Source organism: Camelina sativa, chromosome 15 (assembly GCF_030686135.1).
Source record: "Camelina sativa cultivar CO46 ecotype springtype chromosome 15, ASM3068613v1".
In the NCBI taxonomy this organism is placed as follows: domain Eukaryota; kingdom Viridiplantae; phylum Streptophyta; class Magnoliopsida; order Brassicales; family Brassicaceae; genus Camelina; species Camelina sativa.
The window spans coordinates 16,886,818-16,908,569 of NC_141894.1; the positions used below are offsets into that span (position 1 = coordinate 16,886,818).

Here is a 21,752-nt window from a genome sequence, read left to right on the forward strand (position 1 = left end):
GCTTGAAAGTGTTTCCATGCCTCTGTATCCGAGGGATGTGCAATATCTCCTTGGTTAGAATGCTCTGCATGCCACCTCATATGAGCCGCCGTGCGATCAAATTAGTTGAACCTTTTTAGTCTTTCACTTAACGACAAATACCACATATGCTTAAAAGGAACTCATACTCTCCCACCGGTTTCTTGATAACGAGGTTTGCGACAAAATTTACATGATAACCTATTTTCTTTGGCGCTCCAAAAAATCATACAGTTATCAATGCAAACATCAATCATTGGTATGGCAAACCAAGACCAGACACCATTTTCTCCACCGCATAGTAGTTAGCCGGTGACAGATTATCTTATGGTAAATAATCTTTCACAAAATCAGCTATCGCATCAACACAATCCTCAAACAAATTGTAATCTGTCTTTATGGTCATCATCCTAGTTGAAGCTGACAAAGGGGAATGACCCTCTCTACTATCATATATTGGCACCTTAGCTGCATCTAACATATCAAAAAATCTTCTTACTTCTAAATTTGGTTCCTCTCATATGTTTCTATCTTTTATAAACGAGGGAATATTTTTACAAAATGAATCATTAACCATCTAAACTATACCTATGTTTCCGCCTCTAGGTTCTTCTAATTGTTCCTCAATAGATGCACTAGTACTAGCTACATTCCTTAAATCAACTTCCCGTGATAATACCACACCTTGTAATTTGGTCTAAACCCATAACTATACAAGTGATTCCACACTATATCTATATTGATAAATTTATTATTATCACAAATAGGACATGGACAGAGCATCATACCCTTTTTTTTTGCAAATATCTTGATTAGTGGCGAACTCCATAAATTTGGTGATTCTGTTAGCAAACTCCTCCGTCAGAAGCCTAATGTTGGAATTTTACTGCGTATTATACATACATTATCTTTGATTTTGATTTCGTGAAGCCATATTTTAAGTGTTTGGATTTTATTTCTCACAACCAACAACAGAAAATATTTCCAAAATTTATATAAAAATTTTAGAATGTAACCGACAGATTTTGAATTTAACAATGGTAACTAACTGATCTGTTGTAATGGTAACATGATTTTGACCGTTTACCGATCGATTCAAAAATGGTAATATGTCAGTCGTTAATCGGTCAAAAATTTATAGTCGTTTACCAACAGTTAAACTGATCACTTATAACTGACCGTTTATCGACCGAGTATAAAATCCGTCGGAAATTGGTTGCAAAACAGTCGGCTTTTACCAACGGATATATTCGTTGCTAGTTTCATCGGTAATTTTTGACCGATTGCCAACTATATGAATGTGTCGCTAATTTCCAACCGATTACCGACCAATTTTTACTCGCGTCGCTTAATGGTTGGAATATGGACGTTATATAAACCGACCAATATATCGGTTGGAAATTTCGTCACAACTGGTAATGTTTTCTTGTAGTGTAACATCAATTTGATTTGGAATGAACTATATTTTCCCTTACAAATGTTCATATAAATATATATATATATATATATATATATATAATATATATAAATCTACAAATGAGTGATCCAACACACACATAGGAAGATGTAGGACAAAAATGGTATATATGAGGTACCCAAAATGAATAAATTTTTATTTTATATCTTAAAAGCATCTATGAGTCGAACAAACTGTTAGATTTATCCGCCATGCCACTTGCTTCACTTGAATGACGTTTAACGTGGTAAAAAATTTCTTTTTGGCATGGTATGATATGTTATTTATGGTAGTTAATACGTATCCGCTATGTAAACGATTATATAATCTCAGTGCCGGCGTAAGCATCAGCTCCACCCGGTGCAAAAGTCGAAGTGCATCATCGTTACATTTTGTTTGTAGTCAATCCTTCCATCCTAATTCATAGATTATGATGTACCTGTTTTCACAGAAAAAAATACAAGGAAAAATCAGTCATTGCTCAAGTGAATAACATCATTCTCTTTACATGTTTTGAAGCAAAATCCTCAATCAAAGTTTCAACATCCAATTCTTCCAAAAACTCATTCTCAATAGCCATCAAAGCTAGTCCATTTAATCTGTCTTGTGACATAGAAGTCCTGAAATATGACTTCAATAATTTCAGTTTGGAGAAACTCCTTTCAGCTGAAGCAGCACTAACAGGAATAGTTAGTAAAACTCTATAAGCAATTGTAGTATATGGAAAACTATCAAAAGGTACAAGAAAATTTATTATATCATGAGCTTTCATATTTTCATTTGGTAAAAGCTCCTTAAGAAACTTTAGCTCAATAAAAAGTTCCTCTCCAACAATGTCTACTAAATCAACTGTTTTCTAGATAACTACAATGAGACATTAAACTCACATCATCACACATTTTCAGTTTAGTGGAATCAAACAAAAAACCAAACATCTTTTCATATAACTGATATTGTTCAAACCTCTTATTAAATGAACTAATAGCATGATCAATGAGATACAAAAAATATTGAATTCGAAATGTTTCTTCTGCAGATAATAAAGTTTCATTACCACTAACTTCATCATATTGTTTTTTTCTACGGATAATTCTTTTTTCAATAAATATAGGTTCAACACCAATTTCAGTGGTAATTTCCTTAGCTTTTATCATAGCCTCAACAAATCCAACTTCTCTATATTTCTTAAAATAAGAAATTAAGGCACTTACCTCGGTCATTGCAACATCAATCTGCATATCTTTTGACTGTAATTTTTTGCTAACTATATTTACCACATGCAATATGTCAAACCAAATAACAGTAGATAACAAAAATTCAAAACTACTAAGCTCATTCAATGCTAAAGATTTAGCTTCACTTTGAATCATTGGATCATTATCATTTTCAGCCACTTCAAATAAAGACTCTCTTATATCCATAATCTGAAACCGTATAGCTTTAATACTCTCAACACGACTTTCCCATCGGGTTGTTGATAATTGCTTAAGAGTTAAACTTTTCACATTATTTTTCAAAATATCCCACCTCTTTATAGAATTAGCAAACAAAGAATACAAGCGTTGTACTACCCCAAAAAAATCTTTAACCTTCACCGAATTATTTCCAATATCACACAAAACCAAATTAAGACTATGACAAGCACATGGTGTATAAAATGCCCTAGGATTCAAATCCAAAAGTCTTTTTTGTACACCTTGTTTGTATCCTTTCATATTAGATCCATTGTCATAACCTTGACCTCTCACATTATCTATATCAAGATCTAGAGATTTTAATACATCCTTTAACACTTCAAAAAGCCCTATACCTGTTGTGTCATCTACTTGAATAAATTCAACAAAGTACTCTTCTACTTTAAAACAATTTGAGGAAAAAGACACACACCTTATAATTATTGACATTTGCTCTTGATGGCTAGCATCAGGAGTGCAATCCAAAATCACAGAAAAATATTTGGCTTCTTTAATTCTCATAACTATTTTTGATTTAATTTTTGAAGAAATTAAGAGAATCAGTTCATTTTGAATACTATGACTAAGATAATGATGATGAATACTTCCACTAGTAATCCTAAAAACATGCTCTTTCATCACAAGATCAAATTCTGCTAACGTCTCTACTAATCCTAAAAAGTTGCCATTACTATTTTGATATAATGTATCGTTGGTTCCACGAAATGCCAAATTATGCTTTGCAAGATATTTTATAATTGCAATAATTCTAATTAATACATTTTTCCAATATTCCTTTTCTTTCCTAAATTTATCTTGAGCAATTTTATCAATAGTTTCATTTTTGTTAAGTCTACACCGTAATTCAACCCAAGCAGTCATATTAAATATATGCTCATTACTTTTCTCATGATCACTTAATCTACCAAGATTATAATAATCTATATGTCTCTGTTTTTGATATTCTCACATAAAAAAGATGTTTGGATATATCTGCACCGAATGCACTTACGAGATGAATACATCTGTAGAGTCTGCATATATCCGCATTGAATACATCTTTAGCTGTTTTCCAATAGTTTTGTTATGTTCAATATGTTATTTTTGTATGATTACAATAATAAAATTAAGAACTTCTACTTAATGTCAATTTTTGGTTATCTTAACATCAATTTGATTGGAATGAACTGTAGTTCCCTTATATATATAGACTCTACAAATGAATGATCCAATGCACACTACAAGATCTAGAACCAAAATGAACTAACGCAGAAGAAACAATAGAAGATCTAGCACATAGAAGTTCTAGAACAAATATCTCATGCTCACAATCAATGGCATATATGCGGTAGTCAATGAAGATCTAGCACGTAGAAGATCTAGAACCAATATCTCATGATGACAATCAATGGCATATATATGGTACAAAACCTATTTATTTTTGGCGTTATATGATATTCAGATTTTTTTTTTGTTTAGCATATTTCGGTTCTGAATATAAGAGGAAAAGAAATGGTAGATGCATGAACCTTTGAGACGATTGATATCCAATGACCAATATCACTTTTAAAAAGTTAGTGTTTTTCTCATTTTCCTGAAGCTTTCGAAGATTCTATATTTCTATAGTTAAAACTTTGATTTCATTCAGTAATGACAGCATCAGTTTCAACTTTCAAGCCATGTTAGAAAATAATTTTCAGTATAAGAAGATAAAATAACGAGTAAAGTATATTTTTTGTATTCCATTGCCACTAGGTCTTCTTCCGGTTACTAAAAAAAACAATATAATCTTATTTCATAATTTTATTTTAACTATTTTAGCATTTTTATTAGAAATAGAGAAAAATAAACGAATGTTACTTTCCATTAACTCGTATGTACTAAATATGTAGAATTTATTTTCTTATGTATCATAATGTAAAGACAAAATTAATTCATTTATTTTCTTGGACACCCAAAATTTTGGTGTTAATTTGTACAAATAGATAAATTGTTGGTATACATAGCTTATTTTCTTACTAGATTATTGAAATTATTATCAAGTTTTCCCAGTTTGAATACACACCTCCCATTTGAGATTGTATACTTAAAGCCTAAAGGTCGATTCCCCTCAAGTATCTCAGATAAAACTTTTATACATTGCAACTTGGTCATCCGTAAACACTACAAGAAAACAAGCAAATAGCGACTGCACTATTAGTCACTATTTAGTCGCTAAACAGTGTGTTACGACTAAATAGCGACTAAAACCAGTAGTCGTAAATCGAGAGTCGCTAAAATAAATAGTCGTAAAATTAGTCGCCAAATAGCGACTACATTACGACTATTTTGCGTAGTCGTAAATGTAGTCGTAATATAGTCACTAAATTTAACGACTACACTACGACTATTTTACGACTATTCTAAATAGTCATAATGTAGTCACCAAATTTAGTGACTAATTGAGGACTAATTTATGATTATGTATTTAAACAATATTGTATTTATACAGCATTATATATATATACTATTTTGATAATATATATATTTTATTAATTATTTTTAAATATATATAAGTTATTGGAATGAATTGATATTAAAAATAAAAAATACTATATTTATTATTATGAAACCATAATATAAAAAAAAAACTGTATTACAAAATAAAACTAAAAACATAGTTAAAAATAAGAATACAAAGAATACATCATACTACTAAAAAAAGAAAGTAAATATTGGAAATGCACAAACATCAAGGGTTAATGTTTGAAGCGACGGAGAAGGAGGTTGCTTTGCTTTCCCAAGAAGTCTTTTGCTTTTGAGATGAATGTTGAAGATTTTGACCTGAAGCAAACTGCAAAGACCGGGACAAGGAGAAAGGAAGCTGAGCTGATGGAAGCATTTCTTAAGGAACTTAAGGCGAGGGAGAATGAGCTCAGATTGCCTAATGACACCATCAGAGAGAAATTAGCTGAGCTGGAGAAGAAATAAGTTTGCTTAAATATACATAAACTGGATTTAACAAACACAAACGAGGGAGAATGAGCTCAGGCTGCTTACATACCTTGAAGCGAGGGAGAATGAGCTCAGGTTGCTCACATATACCTCCTAAACTCGATTTAATAAACCCAAACAACTTTGGTTAACAACTGTGAGTCTATATGGTCACATGAATTCTCTTATGAACTGGATTCCCTTGGACTTAGCTCAAGCAAATATACCTTAGCCCTGGAGCGCCCAACATGAGAAGGACGAAATAGATATTGCCTATTCAGGTTACTGACTTCAATAGTGTCCATTTTAATCTGTAACATCGAACAAGAACCAGGAAAAAGAACTTAACAGCGAACAAGAACCAGGAACAAGAACTTCACGAGCAGAACTCAAGCGTTACCTATAATTGGTTGGGCATTGACATGGACGATTGAAGGTAATAAGTAGGAAAGAGTCTTTCCAGAGCCAGTTTCAGCAATGCTAATAAGATCACGTCCCTTCATTGCCATTGGCTAGCCCTGAGATTGTATAGGCGTAGTAGGTTCAGTTAAACCAGCCTTCTTAATCTCTTCCAAAACATAATCTAGGCCAATCAAAAAACTCTTATCAGTAGATATATACAAAAGAACTTACATAGACATGTAAGTGAAACTGATCACAGTCTAAATCAAATGAAACAGAAGTCAAATCCAGTAGTAGTTCTTTTGGATATGAAATCAGCTTACCAGGAAAGCCAACATCACGAAAACTCTTGACAGGTTTGGTAATATCTCAACAACAGTAATTTCCCTCAGCTTACGATACTCTTCAACTTCTGCCTCAGTCATAGCCGCCACAGCCTGCGATTCGACATAGAAATTCTTCTCGAAAGGAGTCAAACCATCCAAATCTAGCTTCCTTGGAGAGTCATTGCCATCACTATCCTTTTTCATGCTTGATGTATGACTACATGAGCTTCCGTATGATGAAGCCCCACCAAACCCTGAGTCACTAAGAACACACAAATTTGAAAATGAAACAAACTCTTCTTCTCCAAAAGTAAACACCACAGAGAATCGAAAACGCTTAAAGAACACGAATTCGATCAAAATTAAGCCGGACTGGCTTCATACTCGGTACAAAGGAAGTGTATAGAGCAACTAAGTGGAAAAAAAATTCTGAGTTTTATCAATTTCAATACGAAAGCAAACACACACACACTTACCTTCGACGGTGTGTTGTATTCAGAGCGGTCAGCATCAAGTAATTTGGTTCGCTCTCGGAAGTAGTCTTTACGGGTAGGTTCCTCATGTTCAGGGATTCGACAGTGAATGAAGGCTACTCCAGAGCGTGAGTAATTACGAGATCTGAGATCCGCAAAAATGCTCTGGTACCAGATCTAAAAACTTGAGAGGATGAAAACAACGACAAGATGAAGATCGAATAGAATGAAACAGCGGGCGGAGGAGAGAAAGTTAATCGGCTAAAGAGACAAAGGAGAAAGAAGAGAAGGGGAGAAAGTTAATCAATCCCTCGTGAAGGAGACGAAAGAGAAACAAGAGCAGGAAAAAACCTTGTCCGTTGGATTAAATTAATCAACGGTTGATAGTGTAATCCATGTGTTTACATATCATCCAATAAAAAGCTTTCATTATTTAAAGAGTAATTTGTTGGATCAAAACATATATACTTTGCAATTCTGGGTTCATAATTCAGGAAATGACATTTGAAATTTATGATTTGGGACTTGGGGTTTTGAAATTTAGAAGAATATTAGACTTGATTTAGATTTAAAAATATTTTTTTTTAGGTTTTAAAATGACTAAGTTTAATAAATTTTGTAAGTATATAGTTTTTGGAAAGACTGATTTATATGTAAATACTAAATAGTTTTACATCTTGGTTTTATAGATATTCAATGGCTATATTTTGGGTGAATGATCTATGATTTAATTTCTATACATGAATTATAAAGGTTTTAAATTTAAGGTTAAGGGTTTTTGAGCATAAGTTTTGGGTTTATGGTTAAGTGTGTTGATAAAAATATAGGATTTGGAAAACTATAGTTTTTTGGGGTTAAGTTTGGAAAAATTAGTTATATACATATATATAATGGTTATGGTTTGGTTTTATGGTTTTTGAATTAATTTATAAGATTAAGAATTTAAACTTCAAAATTTAGATTTGATGATCTAGGTTTTGAAGTTTGGTTAAGGGTTTGGGGGTATAGGGTTTAGGGTTAAGATTTAAGATTTGGGGTTAAGTTTTGAAAAATTAGATTTTCTTTTAAGCATTAAAGCTTGGTTTTATGTATATATAAGAATGGCTATGTTTTAGTTTTATGGTTTAAGAAATAATTTCTAATATTAAGAATTAAATATTCAGGATTTAAACTTTAAGTTTATAATTTAGGTTTTGGAGTTTGGTTAAGGTTTTGCAGTTAAATTTTGAAAATTTATATTTTCTTAAATAGTGACTGATATACGACTTATTGGCGACCTATACCATGAGTTGCATCTTAGTCGCTAAATTAGCGACTATTTAACAACTATATGTTCTGTTATACAATATAGTCATAAAATAGTCATTAAATTACGACTAAATTACCGACTACGGTAAGTAGTAGCAAAATAGTGACTATTATACGACTAAATTTTTGTAGTCGTAAAATTGTCGCCAAATAGTCGCTAAATAGTGGTTAAAAATGGCGACTACATATGTCGTCGCCATTTGTAGTCGGAAAAAGTATGTTTTCTTGTAGTGAAATGCCTTAAATGATTTCTATAGGCCTTGGAAATTAATTAATGTGGGTATTAGCAGGGACAACGTCGATTAAAAAAAAATTACTACACATGTTGTTATTTGTGGCCAACATAGTCCAATTGGCCTTTTTGGTCATCCTCTATATTGTGGAGTAGAACTCCAAGGTACGAGGTGCCAGTACATAAGACCAAACCACAGTTATTGCTTATTAGTATCTTCATTTAAATCAAAATTAGGTCAAAAAAAAAATCTAGAGAAATATAACAAAACCGTTGAGCATCGTGATAATAATATTATCTGTAATTAAAATAGTAATACAAAAATATTGCAATTATTTGCAACCGTCCAAATAAAAAGAAACCAAATTTAGATGACAGTGAACTCTTGCGAAATAGGTAAATGCTACACCGTTTCTTCTCTTCATTAACACCTCTCACGCAGTTTTTTTCTTGGTTCTTTATATACTTAAACCAAGAAGCAACCAACCAAATATATACTCTTTCATAGTTAATCTAAGAGGACGAAGAGATGCAGATTGAGATGGAAGAGAAGTTTTGAAGATTGGAGAGGTAAAGAGGGCAATTTCTGGCAAACATGGTGGGACTATACCTGCTTTCATTGCTTGTGGTAATTAAATTTATAAAAATCAGAAATATAAAAAAAAACTTTGTAAAATCACTAATATACCATTAGGTATTCATTTATAGTAAGTTTTCGTATGCATACCATTAGGTTTTGTTAGCAATAGAAAACAGCTATTATATATCATTATTAGCGAATTATCAAACGCTATGTCAGCGGCAGCTATAATAGGTTGCACACATATTATAGCGTTTTTGGGTTTGCTATCGTATTTTCAATATTTGATAACGTTGATTTTGACATGCTATTACTTGGTCTTCCTTATGATAGCTTCTTTTATTAACGCTATAAGTTCTATATAATAACGTTTTTTAAATTTGCTATGGATGGACTATCTTATGATAGCTTTTCGTCTAAACGCTATATTTATTATATAATAGGCGGTTTGTATTTGCTATTGATTATGCTAACTTGTGATAGCTTTCGGTCTTGTTGCTATATTTGTTTCATTATAGCGTTGGGAAAGTGTTACTATTTGGTTTGTTGCAGCACTTTCTTTTGCTATAGTATTTTACAATATATTTCATTAATGCTATGATATATGGCTTGCTAACAGCTATCAATTGTATGAATACGACCCTGAAACATGATTTAGCAAACATCTCTCAAACCAACACTACATTACCAATCTAATAATTCATTACAGAATTCAAATTCATCATTCAAGCCTTAGATCAAACAGAAACAGTAGTAGAGTAAACTTGATAAGTTTTAACACAATATCACTTTATCCTTTGGCCATGCAATGGTTGTCCCAATTGCATCTCCCATACATTCAATTTCAGCCGACTGCCTCCAAACTGCGGCATCATTCACCTTCACTATGTCAACCCAAACCTTAACTGCATTAGGCCCTAAGGGAACGAAATGAACAGTCTGGTATGGGTTGTCTGAAGCCCAACGTCCTTCAGCAACCACCTGGTTCTTTCCGCTAATCTCCATTAACTTGCACTTCTGATTTTCTTTGACAATATCATTCTACAATATTTACAAAAGAAACCATTATATTACAGTTCGAATAACAGAAAAATAAGAGCCACTTTATACCATATCAAAAAGTACCTGAGAATTTTGGAGTGGGGACTGAGAAAGTGGTGGATTTATCTTTACAGGCGCTTTTGGAGTGTTAGAACCTGGAGATGCAGAATTTTTACCATTTGATGCAGTTTTAGGACTTGGTGCTTTTATAGATGATGTAGGAGACTTTTGAAAAGTTGATTCTGGTGCATCTTCTAAAACACACTTATTGGCAGGCCATGCTATGAATGACTTCACAGAGTCCCTAAGGTATCTAATTTGTGGCGTAGGCCTCCACAGGAATGTATCTCCTCCATGTACCACATCGACAAAGACTTTGACTGGATTTGGTCTAAGAGGGATATCATTAACCAACGCTTTTGGTTCATTGCACTGCCAACGGCCTTCAGCCACAACTCCATCAGTTCCACCAGACCAGTCCAACAGTTTGCACTTGTTCAAACAATCTGTTGTTGGGCTCTATCAAATGCAGAAAATAATAAACTCATAAATCATTTCGCCAACATATTAGAATAAGAAGTATGGTTATGTATAAGAAACTTTACCCTAAGAGGAATCTCTTCAGCATAAAATCCCATCTGGTCTATAAGAACACATTTACTTTCAGGCCATCCAATCATTTCACCAACAGCTTGCTCAACATTAAACATCCCTACTGAAGGTCTCCAAAGAAAGGCTTCTGTGTTTATTGCTTTCTCAACCAAAACTTTAACAGCAAGAGGGCCCAAGGGGATGTCATTCATGAAGTCATCCGGATCAGATGATAAAAGAAGTCCCATAGCCACATTTTCATCAGTACCAGATCAGTCAACCAACACACAGTGACGACGTGCTTGCGTGTTAACACTCTACAATAATTTTATTGACAAATGTGAGAATTCGTATGAACAGAAATAACTAATCTCAAATTAGCTTACTCTGGCTCTTGTAGGAGCTGAGTTTTCACCAACTTCAGGTTCTTGCCTCTGTCACAAATAAAACAAAGTCAGAATAACATATAATAAAACATTGTATGAAGATATTTACAACTATGTGAGTTTAAGTAACATGTCTAATTCTAGCAATCTTGTCTTCCAATTCATGTACTTTGTTAACTAACTGATACTGTTTCTCTTCCATCTCAGCCATAAACTTTTTCTTAACTTGAAAACTAGCTAACTTGGTCTTACTCATGCTTCTACCCATTGCCCTCAGACGACCTGGATTATCAGGTCCTAATAGTTGTGATAGGTTGTCTTCTCCTGGGTTTGTTGAATTTGACGAAGCAGCATGATCAACCAGTTGAGCTGCCTTCTTCTGCGTCATTTAGGAAACATACATATGTAGAGAAAGTAAATTGAGAACAAATACTAAACGAAAACTCATGTGAGGGAAATTCAATAACTTACAAATTTCTCAGCTGCTTGGGTGTTGACTGGGGTTCCATCCTTTTTGGTATGTGACTTGACCCAGACCTTAAGCCTAGTCACTTGTGATGGTTCTGAACTCTCTTTTTTTTATTAAATAAATCCTAGACTTTCTCCCATGTTCTGCGTGTCCATCAAACCAAGCCTTTTTAACCCGATACCTATGTGATGGTGGAAGACCCTTTCTATGATGCATGTAAACATGCTTTCTGCCAAACTTAAGCCACATACTATTTGTGTGTTTACCGCACAAAGGACAACCCATTTTTCCCTTCACTTTGCATCCAGCAAGATTCCCATAGGCAGGAAAATCACTAATGGTCCACAGAAGCATTGCTTTTAGCGTAAACACAGATCTACTAAATGCATCATATGTTGGCTCTCCTTTGTTCCACAAATAGTTTAGATCCTCTATAAGGGGTTCTAAATAGATGTCAATACTGTTACCAGGCTGATGTGGACCAGGAATGAGCAAGGTGACACTACAAGAAAACAGGCCATTTACGACTGCATTTGTAGTCGTTTCGTAGTCGCTATTTCATAAATTACGACTATTTTACGACTAATCACTGTTGTCGTAAAACGTTAGTCGGTAGGAAATTCAGTCGTAATTTAGTCGGTAAATAGCGACTACGTTACGACTAATCCACGTAGTCGTAAAAGTAGTCGTAAGGTAGTCGTAAACGTTTACGACTGTTTTGTGACTAAGTTACGATTAATTAAAATGTGAACAGTCGTTGTGTACAGATAGTCGTAAAATAGTCAGTAAACATTTACGACTATTTGATGACAGTTTAACGATTAATGCGATGTGAAGGAGATTAGTTTGAGAATAGTTGTGATATAGTCGTCAAATGTAGCGGCTACTTGGCTACTACGAGACGACTATTTGACGACTGTGTTGCGACTATGTTAATCTAGATTTAATGACTATTTGAAGACTATAGGGATTAAAAACCAGAATCTTTTTTTTTTGTTTTGCTTATAACTCAAATTTATAATCAAAGAAAGCCTTAAAATTTGCATTTTTAATTACCAAAAGTTAACCATAATTGTAATTAGTACACCACATAAGCCATTACAAAAAGAGAGAACCATATTTTTGTCACAACCAAAAGAGAGAACCTAACACTATGATTCTCTTAAGTGATAAGGAAGAACACATCATCCCAAATTGTCAAGTTCATTAGAGTAAGAAATAGAGAGAGATAAGTAGCCTAAGAATTAACCTAAGGAGGAGATGCACTTTATGTAGGAGGGTCGATGGGTGCATCACTTGATTCAGACTCATGGAACTCGAGAAAGGCCAGATCAAGTTTCTGCATGAACTTTTCCAAGCGATCTATCTTCTTCTGTTGCTCAGCCACAACTTTGGAATGTTCTGCTTCACGAGCAGCAAACTCAGCATCACGTTTTGTCGCATAAGCAACTTGTTCTTCAATGATCCTTTGAGCTTCCTTCATTTGCTCTTGCAATGCTACAAACGATGATGACTGTCCTTGTTGATGATAGCTGCTGCCATTGAGAAGACCCTGAAGATGATCCTTGAGGCTACCGAGCCCAAAAATATTACCTCGTGAATCCTTCTCGGTGGACTGAGAAAAAAAAAGGTGAAACTGTAAATAGAGAATATGAAAGTTAAAGATTCTTTAAATATAGATTGTGAGAAATGTAACTTTACCTGAAGAAAGATGGCAGTATAATCTTCTGCTGTGAGCTCATGAACTTGTGAAGGATCTGACTCAGTCTCAGATAGCTTAGCTTGTAAGTTTTTCTCATAAGTTGTAAAGATCTTCTCAGCCTTGCGATCCACATATGTACCATCTGGCTTTGTATGAGTTTCTTTGAAAACCTCACCGAGACTCACTGGTCTCCCAAGTTTTTCTTCCTGGAATGTTACAAAAACAAAGAAAAGGGTTAAGATATAAGTTTAAGTTGCAAAGGTGTAAGAAAAAAAAACAAAGTTACTCACCAAGCCTTGTTTGACTTGTTGATAAGATGTTGGCCCAGATAAGTGCATGTGAGGACCGAGACCATTACGGTCTGACATGCGAGCTTTGGAATAGATTCGACTCTTTTCTTGTGCTTCTTCAGTCTCCCACTGAGCAACCATTACTTTCCACAGGTCACCCTCGATCCATTTAGGTTGCACTCGACTAGTCCTAACGTCGCTAACCATGTTTTTCATCCGTCGTTGGCATATGTCATAGAAATACTGTTGCACTGTTCCTGTTATTAAAGGATCCCAAGTGTGTGTTTTCTATGAAAAAAGGAAAATAAAATTACATTAGTGAACAACAACTTAATCAAAACCTATCTATGAATGAAACTCAGAACATAAAACTATACCGCAAACTCAAGGAAGTATCTTTCTCGTCTATCCAGAGGCACACATGACCAATTGTAGTATGGACCATCAAATTTGTTTGTAAAAACTCTAGTAATCTTCCGAACCAGTGCTGATTTTGCATCATGAGTAAACCTCAAATAACAAAAGAATCAAGTCAGTTCTTTGACAGACATAACAAAAGAATCAAGTCACATAACAGTTAGTTAAAATCGTTTACTACACACTGAAACAGACATTAAACACATTCACTCGTTTACTACAATCTGAAGCCAACCAATAACAGACATGAAATACTGAAACACGGTTGTAAGTCTAACTAATTTACAAACTAGAACACAGTTGTTTCAGAATTTGTTTCACAACTAACTAGAACACGGTTAGTTAAACCAATCAGACAACAAAAATCAACCAACCAATAACAGACATGAATCCCTAAGAGTACTTACTACAACAAGACAACAAAAATCAACCAACTAACTAGAACACGGTTGTAAAATTATGAAAACGTAGACATACCAAGTCGTGTTAGGCTTCGGTTCCGGAGAGAGGACGGTGGTGAACGTATGACGGTCCGGCACCATAAGTATCGCGTTTAGAGCCCTCAACGTGTCCTCCTGGAGTTCCGGCAAGACTGGATCTGACTCTGCGAAGTTGTGACCTTGAGAAGAAGGATGACTTTGAGCGTGAGAGGCTGCATTTGGAGATCTCGCAGAATCTTCCAACGGATTCGATTGAACCGGTGGATTGTTCATCACTTCGGTTGATGACCGAGATGGATGCTCTACACCAACTCGATTCACGGAGCTTTGAAAAAGGATCTGCGGTGGTGGATAGTTTCTGACTTGCGGTGCCGCGGATGTCGATATCTGGGGAGAAACGCGGACTTGTTCTTGAGGCGTCGGAGGCGTCGGAGGCGTAGGATTTTCAGCCGCCGGAGTGAAGTTGTATTGACTCGGTAGAGGATTGAGTCTTCTCACCTTAGACAATGGATTAGAGCCACCGGGTCTGAGAGAAGCGGTGGGGGCAACATTTCTCTTGCGTCCAAGCTTCTTGACTAGAGGCATCTTCGTCGTTAGAGAGAAAACGGCGATTTACGGGGAAGAACGGCAAAGATTAGGGTTTCGATGTAGAGAGAAAACGGCGACGAACACAAAGAAGAAGAAATGTTAGAATGATTAGAGATTAGGTTAACGATTAGGGTTAGGTCGTGTGTGATGGGCTGTTAATGGACTTCGTGTTTAATTAACCCAATAAGCTTCAAATTAGTCGCCTATCAGTCTCTAAGTGGTTGGTATTTGTAAAGACTAATTTTTTTATAAGGCTGGGCTTGTTTAAGAAGTCTATAATCAGGTCCATTAACGGATTGAGGTAATTAAACCCAAGTATTTTGAACTTAGTCACTTAATAGTCGCTAATCAGTGGCTTAATTTAATCCTTTTAAATCCATATAATTTAATTTATATATTTTTAAACATAACATTTAATATATTTGGCTTAATTTATATATTTGGCTTAATTTATATATTTTTAAACATAACATTTAATATATTTGGCTTAATTTATATATTTGGCTTAGTTTATATATTTTTAAACGTAACATTTAATATATATTACGTATTATTTAGAACACAATTCAAGATATATTACATATTATTTATTCCACAAATTTGACATAGACATAATTAGGAGGATTCTTCATCATCTGGTTCTTCATCATCCGAAGATGATAAATTACACAAGAATTCATCTTCAGGTTCCACATCCTCAACGCCGTAATCTAGATTTATTGGGTTTACTTCCTCTTCCAAATTGTCAAGTACAATATCTTCAATTGTAGTCATCAATACAACATCATCATTTTCGGTTTGCAAAAGAGTTGTCTCTGAACTGTTGACATATTCTCCATAAATGTTTCCCCTCGGATTCACCTTTAGAACATTGAACCATATTTGCTTCGGTTTTTTAACGTATGGATACGGAATATAACACACTTGTTCTGCTTGAGAGGCTGCATTTGCAAATTATGAAAGTTACATTAGCATATCAACAATAATGTTTTATTTATAGATAAATAAATACACACATATATATATATATATATACTTACCTAGAATAAATGGTTCGTATTTATTGTACTTTCTTGTTGAAAGTACGTCTACGACACCACCATTGCTGATCCGAGTGCCTCTACCGATAACAGGGTCATACCACTTGCACTTAAAAAGAGTGATTCTCAAATTAACCATCCCCTCATATTGAAGCTCTAAGATATCAGTTATGGTTCCGTAGAAATCCGCTGCATCAGATTCATCCGTGTAATTTTCACCCTTAGCACATACCCCATAGTTACATGTGTTACGTCCAGCGCCGTGATTCTCTGTATGAAACAAATAGCCTCTTGTAAAATACATTGGCCATGTTTTGACCTTGTTCAAAGGTCCATGCAATATCTCTTGAACCCAAGTAGGAAATGGATTTGTGGCGTTCCAGTAAGTAACCTGCATATATATGTATAAGTTACTTTCAATAATTTTAATAAGTATTTATATATAGAATATTAATGTCACACACATATTCTTTAACCCATAAATGATATTCGTCTGCTCTTTTGGCGGAGAGTTCCTTCTCGGGAAGTCCTGGATATTTTGCTGAAAGAAAATCCTCGAACATACTATGTATACAAGACAAACAAAAATATACGAGAGATCATAGAAAATTATATATAATTTGAGTGATCCCTACTTAATTATATATATACCTCTCAATTGGCTTGAAATAGTCACAATTTCTTAAAACATATGCGTGGGCGCATTGATAGTCTCGGCTTGAGAGCCATGTTTCATGCATTTCCCCACTTGGACGGCCAACGTGAGTAAATATAGAAGGCACTCCAGGCACATGATATACAGGGTTTTCACCTTCATCAAATCTTGTTAACCTGACCAAATGATTGAAAATTAAATATATATTCACACAATAAATTCAAATCTTGATCATTTACCTTGATTTTGTTTGTATGTTCTCGGCAAAATAGTGCTCTGAGAAGTATGCAATCTCGTCATTGATATATGATTCAACAATTGATCCTGCTGCATACCTTTTGTTCTTTGCTTTTCCTTTCAATTTTTTTAAAAATCTTTCAAAAGGATACATCCACCTATATTGGACAGGACCTCCTAATTCAGCTTCGTAAGGGAGATGTATAGGCAGGTGCTCCATCACATCAAAAAAGGATGGTGGAAAGATCTTTTCCAAGTTGCATAGGATGAGAACTATATTCTGTTTTAGAATTTGAAGGCGACTTGTATGCAAAGTCCTAGAACATAAGTCCCGAAAAAATGCTCCAACCCCTACAAGATATATTCAAACTTCAATATCACATTAAGAATTATATAAGTACTTAATAAACAAATAAAATTTTGATTTATTAATTAACGAGTACCTGATAAAGCAAGGTGGACATTCTTGTGAAGCAGTTCTGCAAAAATAAATGGAAGTAACCGTTCCATAAAAACATGGCAATCATGGCTCTTCATGCCTGAAAACTTTCCATTTTCCATATCAACACAACTAGCTAAGTCTGACGAATAACCATCTGGGAATTTAATTGAGTGTTTCACACATTCCAATAAGCTTGTTCTGGCTTCGTCTGTCAATGCATATGCCGGGAAAGGTGCTTTACCCCTACTATCAAGATGTAAGTGTGGCCGAGAACAGAACTTCACTAAATCCAATCTTGACATGATGGTATCTTTTGATTTACCCTTCACACGCATAAGAGTATACATGATGTTGTCCAAAAAATTCTTCTCTGTATGCATCACGTCAATATTATGTTGTAGATTGAGGTCCCTCCAGTATGGCAGCTGCCACAATATGCTTTCTTTGTGCCAGTTGTGTTGCTTCCCATATCCCAGCATCTTCTTTTCATGACCATTTCCACCGACGTCCTTCGTTTTTGGTGGATTCACACCACTCAATCGCTCAGAGTAAATTTGCTCACCGGTCAAAGACTCAGGTGGATACTCTCTCATAGAATCTTTACCTTTTAAGAAGTCTTTTTTATTCCGCCTAAGAGGATGACCATGGGGAAGAAATCTCCGGTGACAATCAAACCAACATGTCTTCCTTCCATTAGGTAGATAAAAAAACTTTGTATCGTCCATGCAAACTGGACAAGACAACTTACCATGTGTTGTCCATCCAGATAACATGCCATATGCCGGGAAATCGCTGATCGTCCACATCAGCGCTGCTTTTAGATTAAAATTTTGACTCAAGGACACATCGTACGCATCAACTCCAGTAGACCACGACTCTTTTAACTCCTCAATAAGAGGTTGGAGAAATATATCAAGACTAGCTCGCGGATGATTTGGCCCAGAATTCAAGATTGTAAGAAACAAATACTCGGTATTCATGCACATACCAGGGGGTAGATTATATGGCGTCAAGATCACAGGCCACAGAAAATGATTTCGAGACATCCCAAATGGATTGAACCCATCGGTACATAATCCAAGATACACGTTACGGGGTTCTTCGGCAAAACGGGGATGTTGTTCTTGAAAATACCTCCACTCCGCTGCATCAGAAGGATGATTCATTTCTCCCTCCTTTGTTTGGTGCTCGGCATGCCATCTCATTGCTGCTGCAGTCTTGTGGCTTTGATACATTCTCTTCAATCTATCAGCAATAGGAAGATACCACATACGACTATATGGTACTTTGGTTCTACGTCGGCCCTCCCGAGGCTTCCATCTTTGTGCACCACAAAACAGACATTTATCTTCCTTTTCGTCATCTTTCCAATATATCATACAATTGTTAATACAAACATCAATTGTATGATATGGGAGGCCTAAATTGCGCATCAATTTTTCGGTCTCATAATGTGAACCAGTAGCTTGGTTTCCTTCTGGTAAATAATCAGTCAATATTTCACAAACCGAATCCACTAACTTTTCACTCATATTATAATCTGCCTTATTTTGCATGACTCTAGCAGCTAGGGATAATTGTGAGTGACCTTCATGGCAACCATCATATAATGGATTTTTTGCACCTTCTAACAAGTCGTAGAATTTCTTGGAATGGTTAAGTACCGGTTCCTCGACATTCTGATAACTACCATCTTGATGATAATTATCTTGATGATAATTATCATCTAAACTTATGTTATAACGAAATATATCATTCACCATATCCACATATCTATCTCCTACCACATTACCCACTTCTTCATTCCCACTTACAAACGTCGGATCTACATAACTCGTTCCTATGCCCATATTAATTTCTTCCCCATGTTATACCAAACATAATAATCTGGCATAAACCCATAGCAAAAAATATGATTCCAAATTGTACCCCCTGGAAGACGCCTACCGTTTTTGCACTTATCACAAGGGCAATGAAACTTACCACCATTATTTTGTGCTAAACGCTGACTATTTGCAAAAGCCATGAACTCCTCTACCCCGGTGCTGAACTCTTCCGTGAAATTTCCCGTCACTTCATCAAGCCTCTTATACATCCACTCTCGAAAATGACTATAATTAGAACTTCCCGCCATTATTAAAGATCTCTCACTCTTGTTTTTTTTTCTCTTTTGATTTTTTTTCTCACTCTTGTTTTTTTTTTCTCACTCTATTTTTTTTCTCACTCTCAAAATTTTTTTTGTTACTCTCGATTTCTTTCTTGCTAATGCTCTTGCTTGTGGTGTGAATGAAATAAGAAAGGAAGGTGTGGTATATATAGAGAAATTTGGCGACTGAAAAACGACTGTAAAACGACTCTGATGTGACTCAAACTAACAGTCGCAACAAAACAAAGCTTACCAACCCCACAAACGAAAAAAACGTGTTTCTTTTTGGCCGACATGTTTGCGACTCACCTCAATAGTCGCTTAGTAGTCGCCAAATATCCGACTAACGAATTTAGTCATATGTTAGTAGCCAAATTAACGACTCGCCGCAGTAGTCACCATGTAGTCGCCAATTCAGCTACTGTTTGCTGACAAAATTACTTTCTTGTCTTTCAGTCGTAAAATAGTTGCTAATTAACGACTACTGAACCAACTATTCATTTCAGTCGGTAAAAAATGACTAATTTACGAATAAGTTTTAGCAGTTGTAAAGTAGTAGTTAAACAGTCGGTATATAGTCACTAAATTTGGCGACTACGAGTTTAGTCGCCAATCGTAGTCGTAAATTGCCTGTTTTCTTGTAGTGTGAGCATAATATTCTCCTTCTTCATACATAGGTGTGGAGGCAGATTGTAGTTTACCAACAAAACAGGCCAACAACTATACTGACTATTCTTCATGTTAAACGGATTAAAGCCATCTGTTTATAACCCAAGCCTCAGGTTCCTTTCCTCAGCAGCAAATAGAGGATATTTGTCATTCATTTGATCCCAAGTGACAGAGTCTACAGGGTGTCTGAGTTTCCCATCCTTGCTCTTGTTAGTAGAATGCCACCTTAAGGTTTTGGCCATTTCCTCAGACCTAAACATCCTCTTCAACCATGGAATTATTGGAAAGTATCTTAAAACTTTATGTGGGACACCTTTCTTTACTTCACCAGTTTCCTTGTTAACCTTCCACCTTGAAGCATTGCAATGTGGACACCTATCAAGCTTCTTCAACTTCTTTCTGAATAGGCAGCAATCATTGATACAAGCATGTATCTTTTGATAACCCATATCAAAAGACTTCAAAAATTTCTTCACATCATACAATGATGTATGTAGCACGTTGTCATCAGGTAACATCTCTGGCAGTGTCTCAAGTAGCTCATTGAAGCTCCTGTCAGACCACCCATTTTGTGTCTTAAGTCGAAATAATGAGACAATCGCTGATAGCTTACTATGGTTCGCACAATTTTGATATAAAGGTGTTTCTGCATCTGCTAACTTTGCCAGGAACACATCTTCTTTCTTGTCCTCTCTCTCTGCAATTTCAAAGAACTCATCCAACCCAGCCAAATCCTTATCTAAATACTCAGCAGCTCTGTACAACCCAGCAATCTCTTCATTACACTGATTTACTTTGCTATCACATTCAAAAACTGAGTAAACTTCTCTGTGATGGTACCAATCCTTACGGCACTTGTAGACCTCATCCATACCCCTGGTTACTAGATGATCAACAACATCAGCCCCTAAGTGACGATCTACATTGCGACAATCTTTGCAAGGGCAAATTATCAAATGATTGTCATCATTATCTGCACCCGCAGCCCGAACAAAATTCCATGCACCTCTCTCATAAGCAGGATCAAGTCTACAAATGACTGACAAGCAAAACATTTATTAAATACCCCAAAACCCAGCCAACAACCAGAAATGTATAAATTAACATCGATATACCTGCAAAGATGCACCCATGCCTTGTCAAACATTATATGATCTCACCTTAAATAAAACCGTTAGAGCAACATATCATACCGTGACAACACTAACTAATTCTCTTACTAATTACACTACTAGAAAGAAGCAAAAACAGTCATTGCAATCCAAATAAAAAACACATCAAACATAAAAAGATACATAAACTGCTGAAACCATATTAATGTCATATCCCCACCAAATAAAACTCAATACAAAACAACCACAACAATGTAATAACTCCACCATACATAACACCACAAAATTGGATAGATAGAACTTAC

At 35.2% G+C, this 21,752-nt stretch overlaps 5 protein-coding genes across 12 annotated transcripts; all 5 read right to left on the bottom strand.

The window, feature by feature from the left end:
• Positions 1–1,955: 1,955 nt before the first annotated feature.
• Positions 1,956–3,968, bottom strand: LOC147926751 (uncharacterized). The gene is made up of 3 exons (XM_087487192.1): positions 3,941–3,968; positions 2,686–3,239; positions 1,956–2,330 (listed from the first exon to the last, which is right to left on the bottom strand). The coding sequence occupies exons 1-3, from the start codon at positions 3,966–3,968 to the stop codon at positions 1,956–1,958; spliced, it is 957 nt and encodes a 318-aa protein (XP_087343318.1).
• A 1,556-nt stretch (positions 3,969–5,524) lies between these two features.
• LOC104747076 (DEAD-box ATP-dependent RNA helicase 20-like) lies at positions 5,525–8,418 on the bottom strand. 6 transcript variants are annotated; one of them, XM_087486807.1, is made up of 6 exons: positions 7,106–7,373; positions 6,627–6,891; positions 6,302–6,484; positions 6,129–6,212; positions 5,972–6,015; positions 5,525–5,761 (listed from the first exon to the last, which is right to left on the bottom strand). In XM_087486807.1, exons 1-3 carry the CDS (start codon positions 7,189–7,191, stop codon positions 6,449–6,451), a joined length of 387 nt encoding a protein of 128 aa, XP_087342933.1. In that variant the 5' UTR covers positions 7,192–7,373; the 3' UTR covers positions 5,525–5,761; positions 5,972–6,015; positions 6,129–6,212; positions 6,302–6,448. The 6 variants fall into 6 exon arrangements, 5 of the variants coding, with proteins under 5 accessions (XP_087342933.1, XP_087342931.1, XP_087342932.1 ...); XM_087486805.1 differs by having other exon boundaries at positions 5,525–5,851; XM_087486806.1 differs by having other exon boundaries at positions 5,525–5,883.
• A 4,305-nt stretch (positions 8,419–12,723) lies between these two features.
• On the bottom strand, positions 12,724–15,563 carry LOC104757305 (uncharacterized). The gene is made up of 5 exons (XM_087486972.1): positions 14,596–15,563; positions 14,079–14,211; positions 13,702–13,989; positions 13,411–13,617; positions 12,724–13,324 (listed from the first exon to the last, which is right to left on the bottom strand). The coding sequence occupies exons 1-5, from the start codon at positions 15,141–15,143 to the stop codon at positions 12,977–12,979; spliced, it is 1,524 nt and encodes a 507-aa protein (XP_087343098.1). The 5' UTR covers positions 15,144–15,563; the 3' UTR covers positions 12,724–12,976.
• Positions 15,564–15,756: 193 nt separating this feature from the next.
• Positions 15,757–19,620, bottom strand: LOC104772841 (uncharacterized). 3 transcript variants are annotated; one of them, XM_087486970.1, is made up of 6 exons: positions 17,522–19,462; positions 17,081–17,429; positions 16,838–17,017; positions 16,651–16,750; positions 16,187–16,577; positions 15,757–16,087 (listed from the first exon to the last, which is right to left on the bottom strand). In XM_087486970.1, the coding sequence occupies exons 1-6, from the start codon at positions 19,368–19,370 to the stop codon at positions 15,762–15,764; spliced, it is 3,195 nt and encodes a 1,064-aa protein (XP_087343096.1). In that variant the 5' UTR covers positions 19,371–19,462; the 3' UTR covers positions 15,757–15,761. The 3 variants fall into 3 exon arrangements, 2 of the variants coding, with proteins under 2 accessions (XP_087343096.1, XP_087343097.1); XR_015581585.1 differs by lacking the exons at positions 15,757–16,087; positions 16,838–17,017; positions 17,081–17,429; positions 17,522–19,462 and adding an exon at positions 19,504–19,620 and having other exon boundaries at positions 16,561–16,577; XM_087486971.1 differs by lacking the exons at positions 15,757–16,087; positions 16,187–16,577; positions 16,651–16,750 and having other exon boundaries at positions 16,904–17,429.
• Positions 19,621–19,812: 192 nt separating this feature from the next.
• LOC147926752 (uncharacterized) lies at positions 19,813–21,752 on the bottom strand. Its single transcript, XM_087486973.1, has 2 exons — positions 21,451–21,752; positions 19,813–21,364 (listed from the first exon to the last, which is right to left on the bottom strand). The coding sequence occupies exons 1-2, from the start codon at positions 21,480–21,482 to the stop codon at positions 20,431–20,433; spliced, it is 966 nt and encodes a 321-aa protein (XP_087343099.1). The 5' UTR covers positions 21,483–21,752; the 3' UTR covers positions 19,813–20,430.

What these genes read in the sequence shown, in the direction of transcription:
- LOC147926751 (XM_087487192.1), bottom strand. Translation starts at nt 3,968, where the DNA reads ATGCAGACTCTACAGATGTATTCATCTC. An exon ending in TCTACAGATGTATTCATCTC is followed by an intron (nt 3,240 to 3,940) that starts GTAAGTGCATTC and finishes TAAAATCTCTAG; the next exon opens with ATCTTGATATAGATAATGTG. An exon ending in TTGATGTTGCAATGACCGAG is followed by an intron (nt 2,331 to 2,685) that starts GTAAGTGCCTTA and finishes GTAGTTATCTAG; the next exon opens with AAAACAGTTGATTTAGTAGA.
- LOC104747076 (XM_087486802.1), bottom strand. Translation starts at nt 7,191, where the DNA reads ATGAGGAACCTACCCGTAAAGACTACTTCCGAGAGCGAACCAAATTAC. An exon ending in AATACAACACACCGTCGAAG is followed by an intron (nt 6,892 to 7,105) that starts GTAAGTGTGTGT and finishes GTGTGTTCTTAG; the next exon opens with TGACTCAGGGTTTGGTGGGG. An exon ending in TCGTGATGTTGGCTTTCCTG is followed by an intron (nt 6,485 to 6,626) that starts GTAAGCTGATTT and finishes TGATTGGCCTAG; the next exon opens with ATTATGTTTTGGAAGAGATT.
- LOC104757305 (XM_087486972.1), bottom strand. Translation starts at nt 15,143, where the DNA reads ATGCCTCTAGTCAAGAAGCTTGGACGCAAGAGAAATGTTGCCCCCACC. An exon ending in GATACTTCCTTGAGTTTGCG is followed by an intron (nt 13,990 to 14,078) that starts GTATAGTTTTAT and finishes CTTTTTTCATAG; the next exon opens with AAAACACACACTTGGGATCC. An exon ending in ATACTGCCATCTTTCTTCAG is followed by an intron (nt 13,325 to 13,410) that starts GTAAAGTTACAT and finishes TTTTTTTCTCAG; the next exon opens with TCCACCGAGAAGGATTCACG.
- LOC104772841 (XM_087486970.1), bottom strand. Translation starts at nt 19,370, where the DNA reads ATGGGCATAGGAACGAGTTATGTAGATCCGACGTTTGTAAGTGGGAAT. An exon ending in TGTCCACCTTGCTTTATCAG is followed by an intron (nt 17,430 to 17,521) that starts GTACTCGTTAAT and finishes TATATCTTGTAG; the next exon opens with GGGTTGGAGCATTTTTTCGG. An exon ending in AACATACAAACAAAATCAAG is followed by an intron (nt 17,018 to 17,080) that starts GTAAATGATCAA and finishes TCATTTGGTCAG; the next exon opens with GTTAACAAGATTTGATGAAG.
- LOC147926752 (XM_087486973.1), bottom strand. Translation starts at nt 21,482, where the DNA reads ATGTTTGACAAGGCATGGGTGCATCTTTGCAG. An exon ending in GCATGGGTGCATCTTTGCAG is followed by an intron (nt 21,365 to 21,450) that starts GTATATCGATGT and finishes AGTCATTTGTAG; the next exon opens with ACTTGATCCTGCTTATGAGA.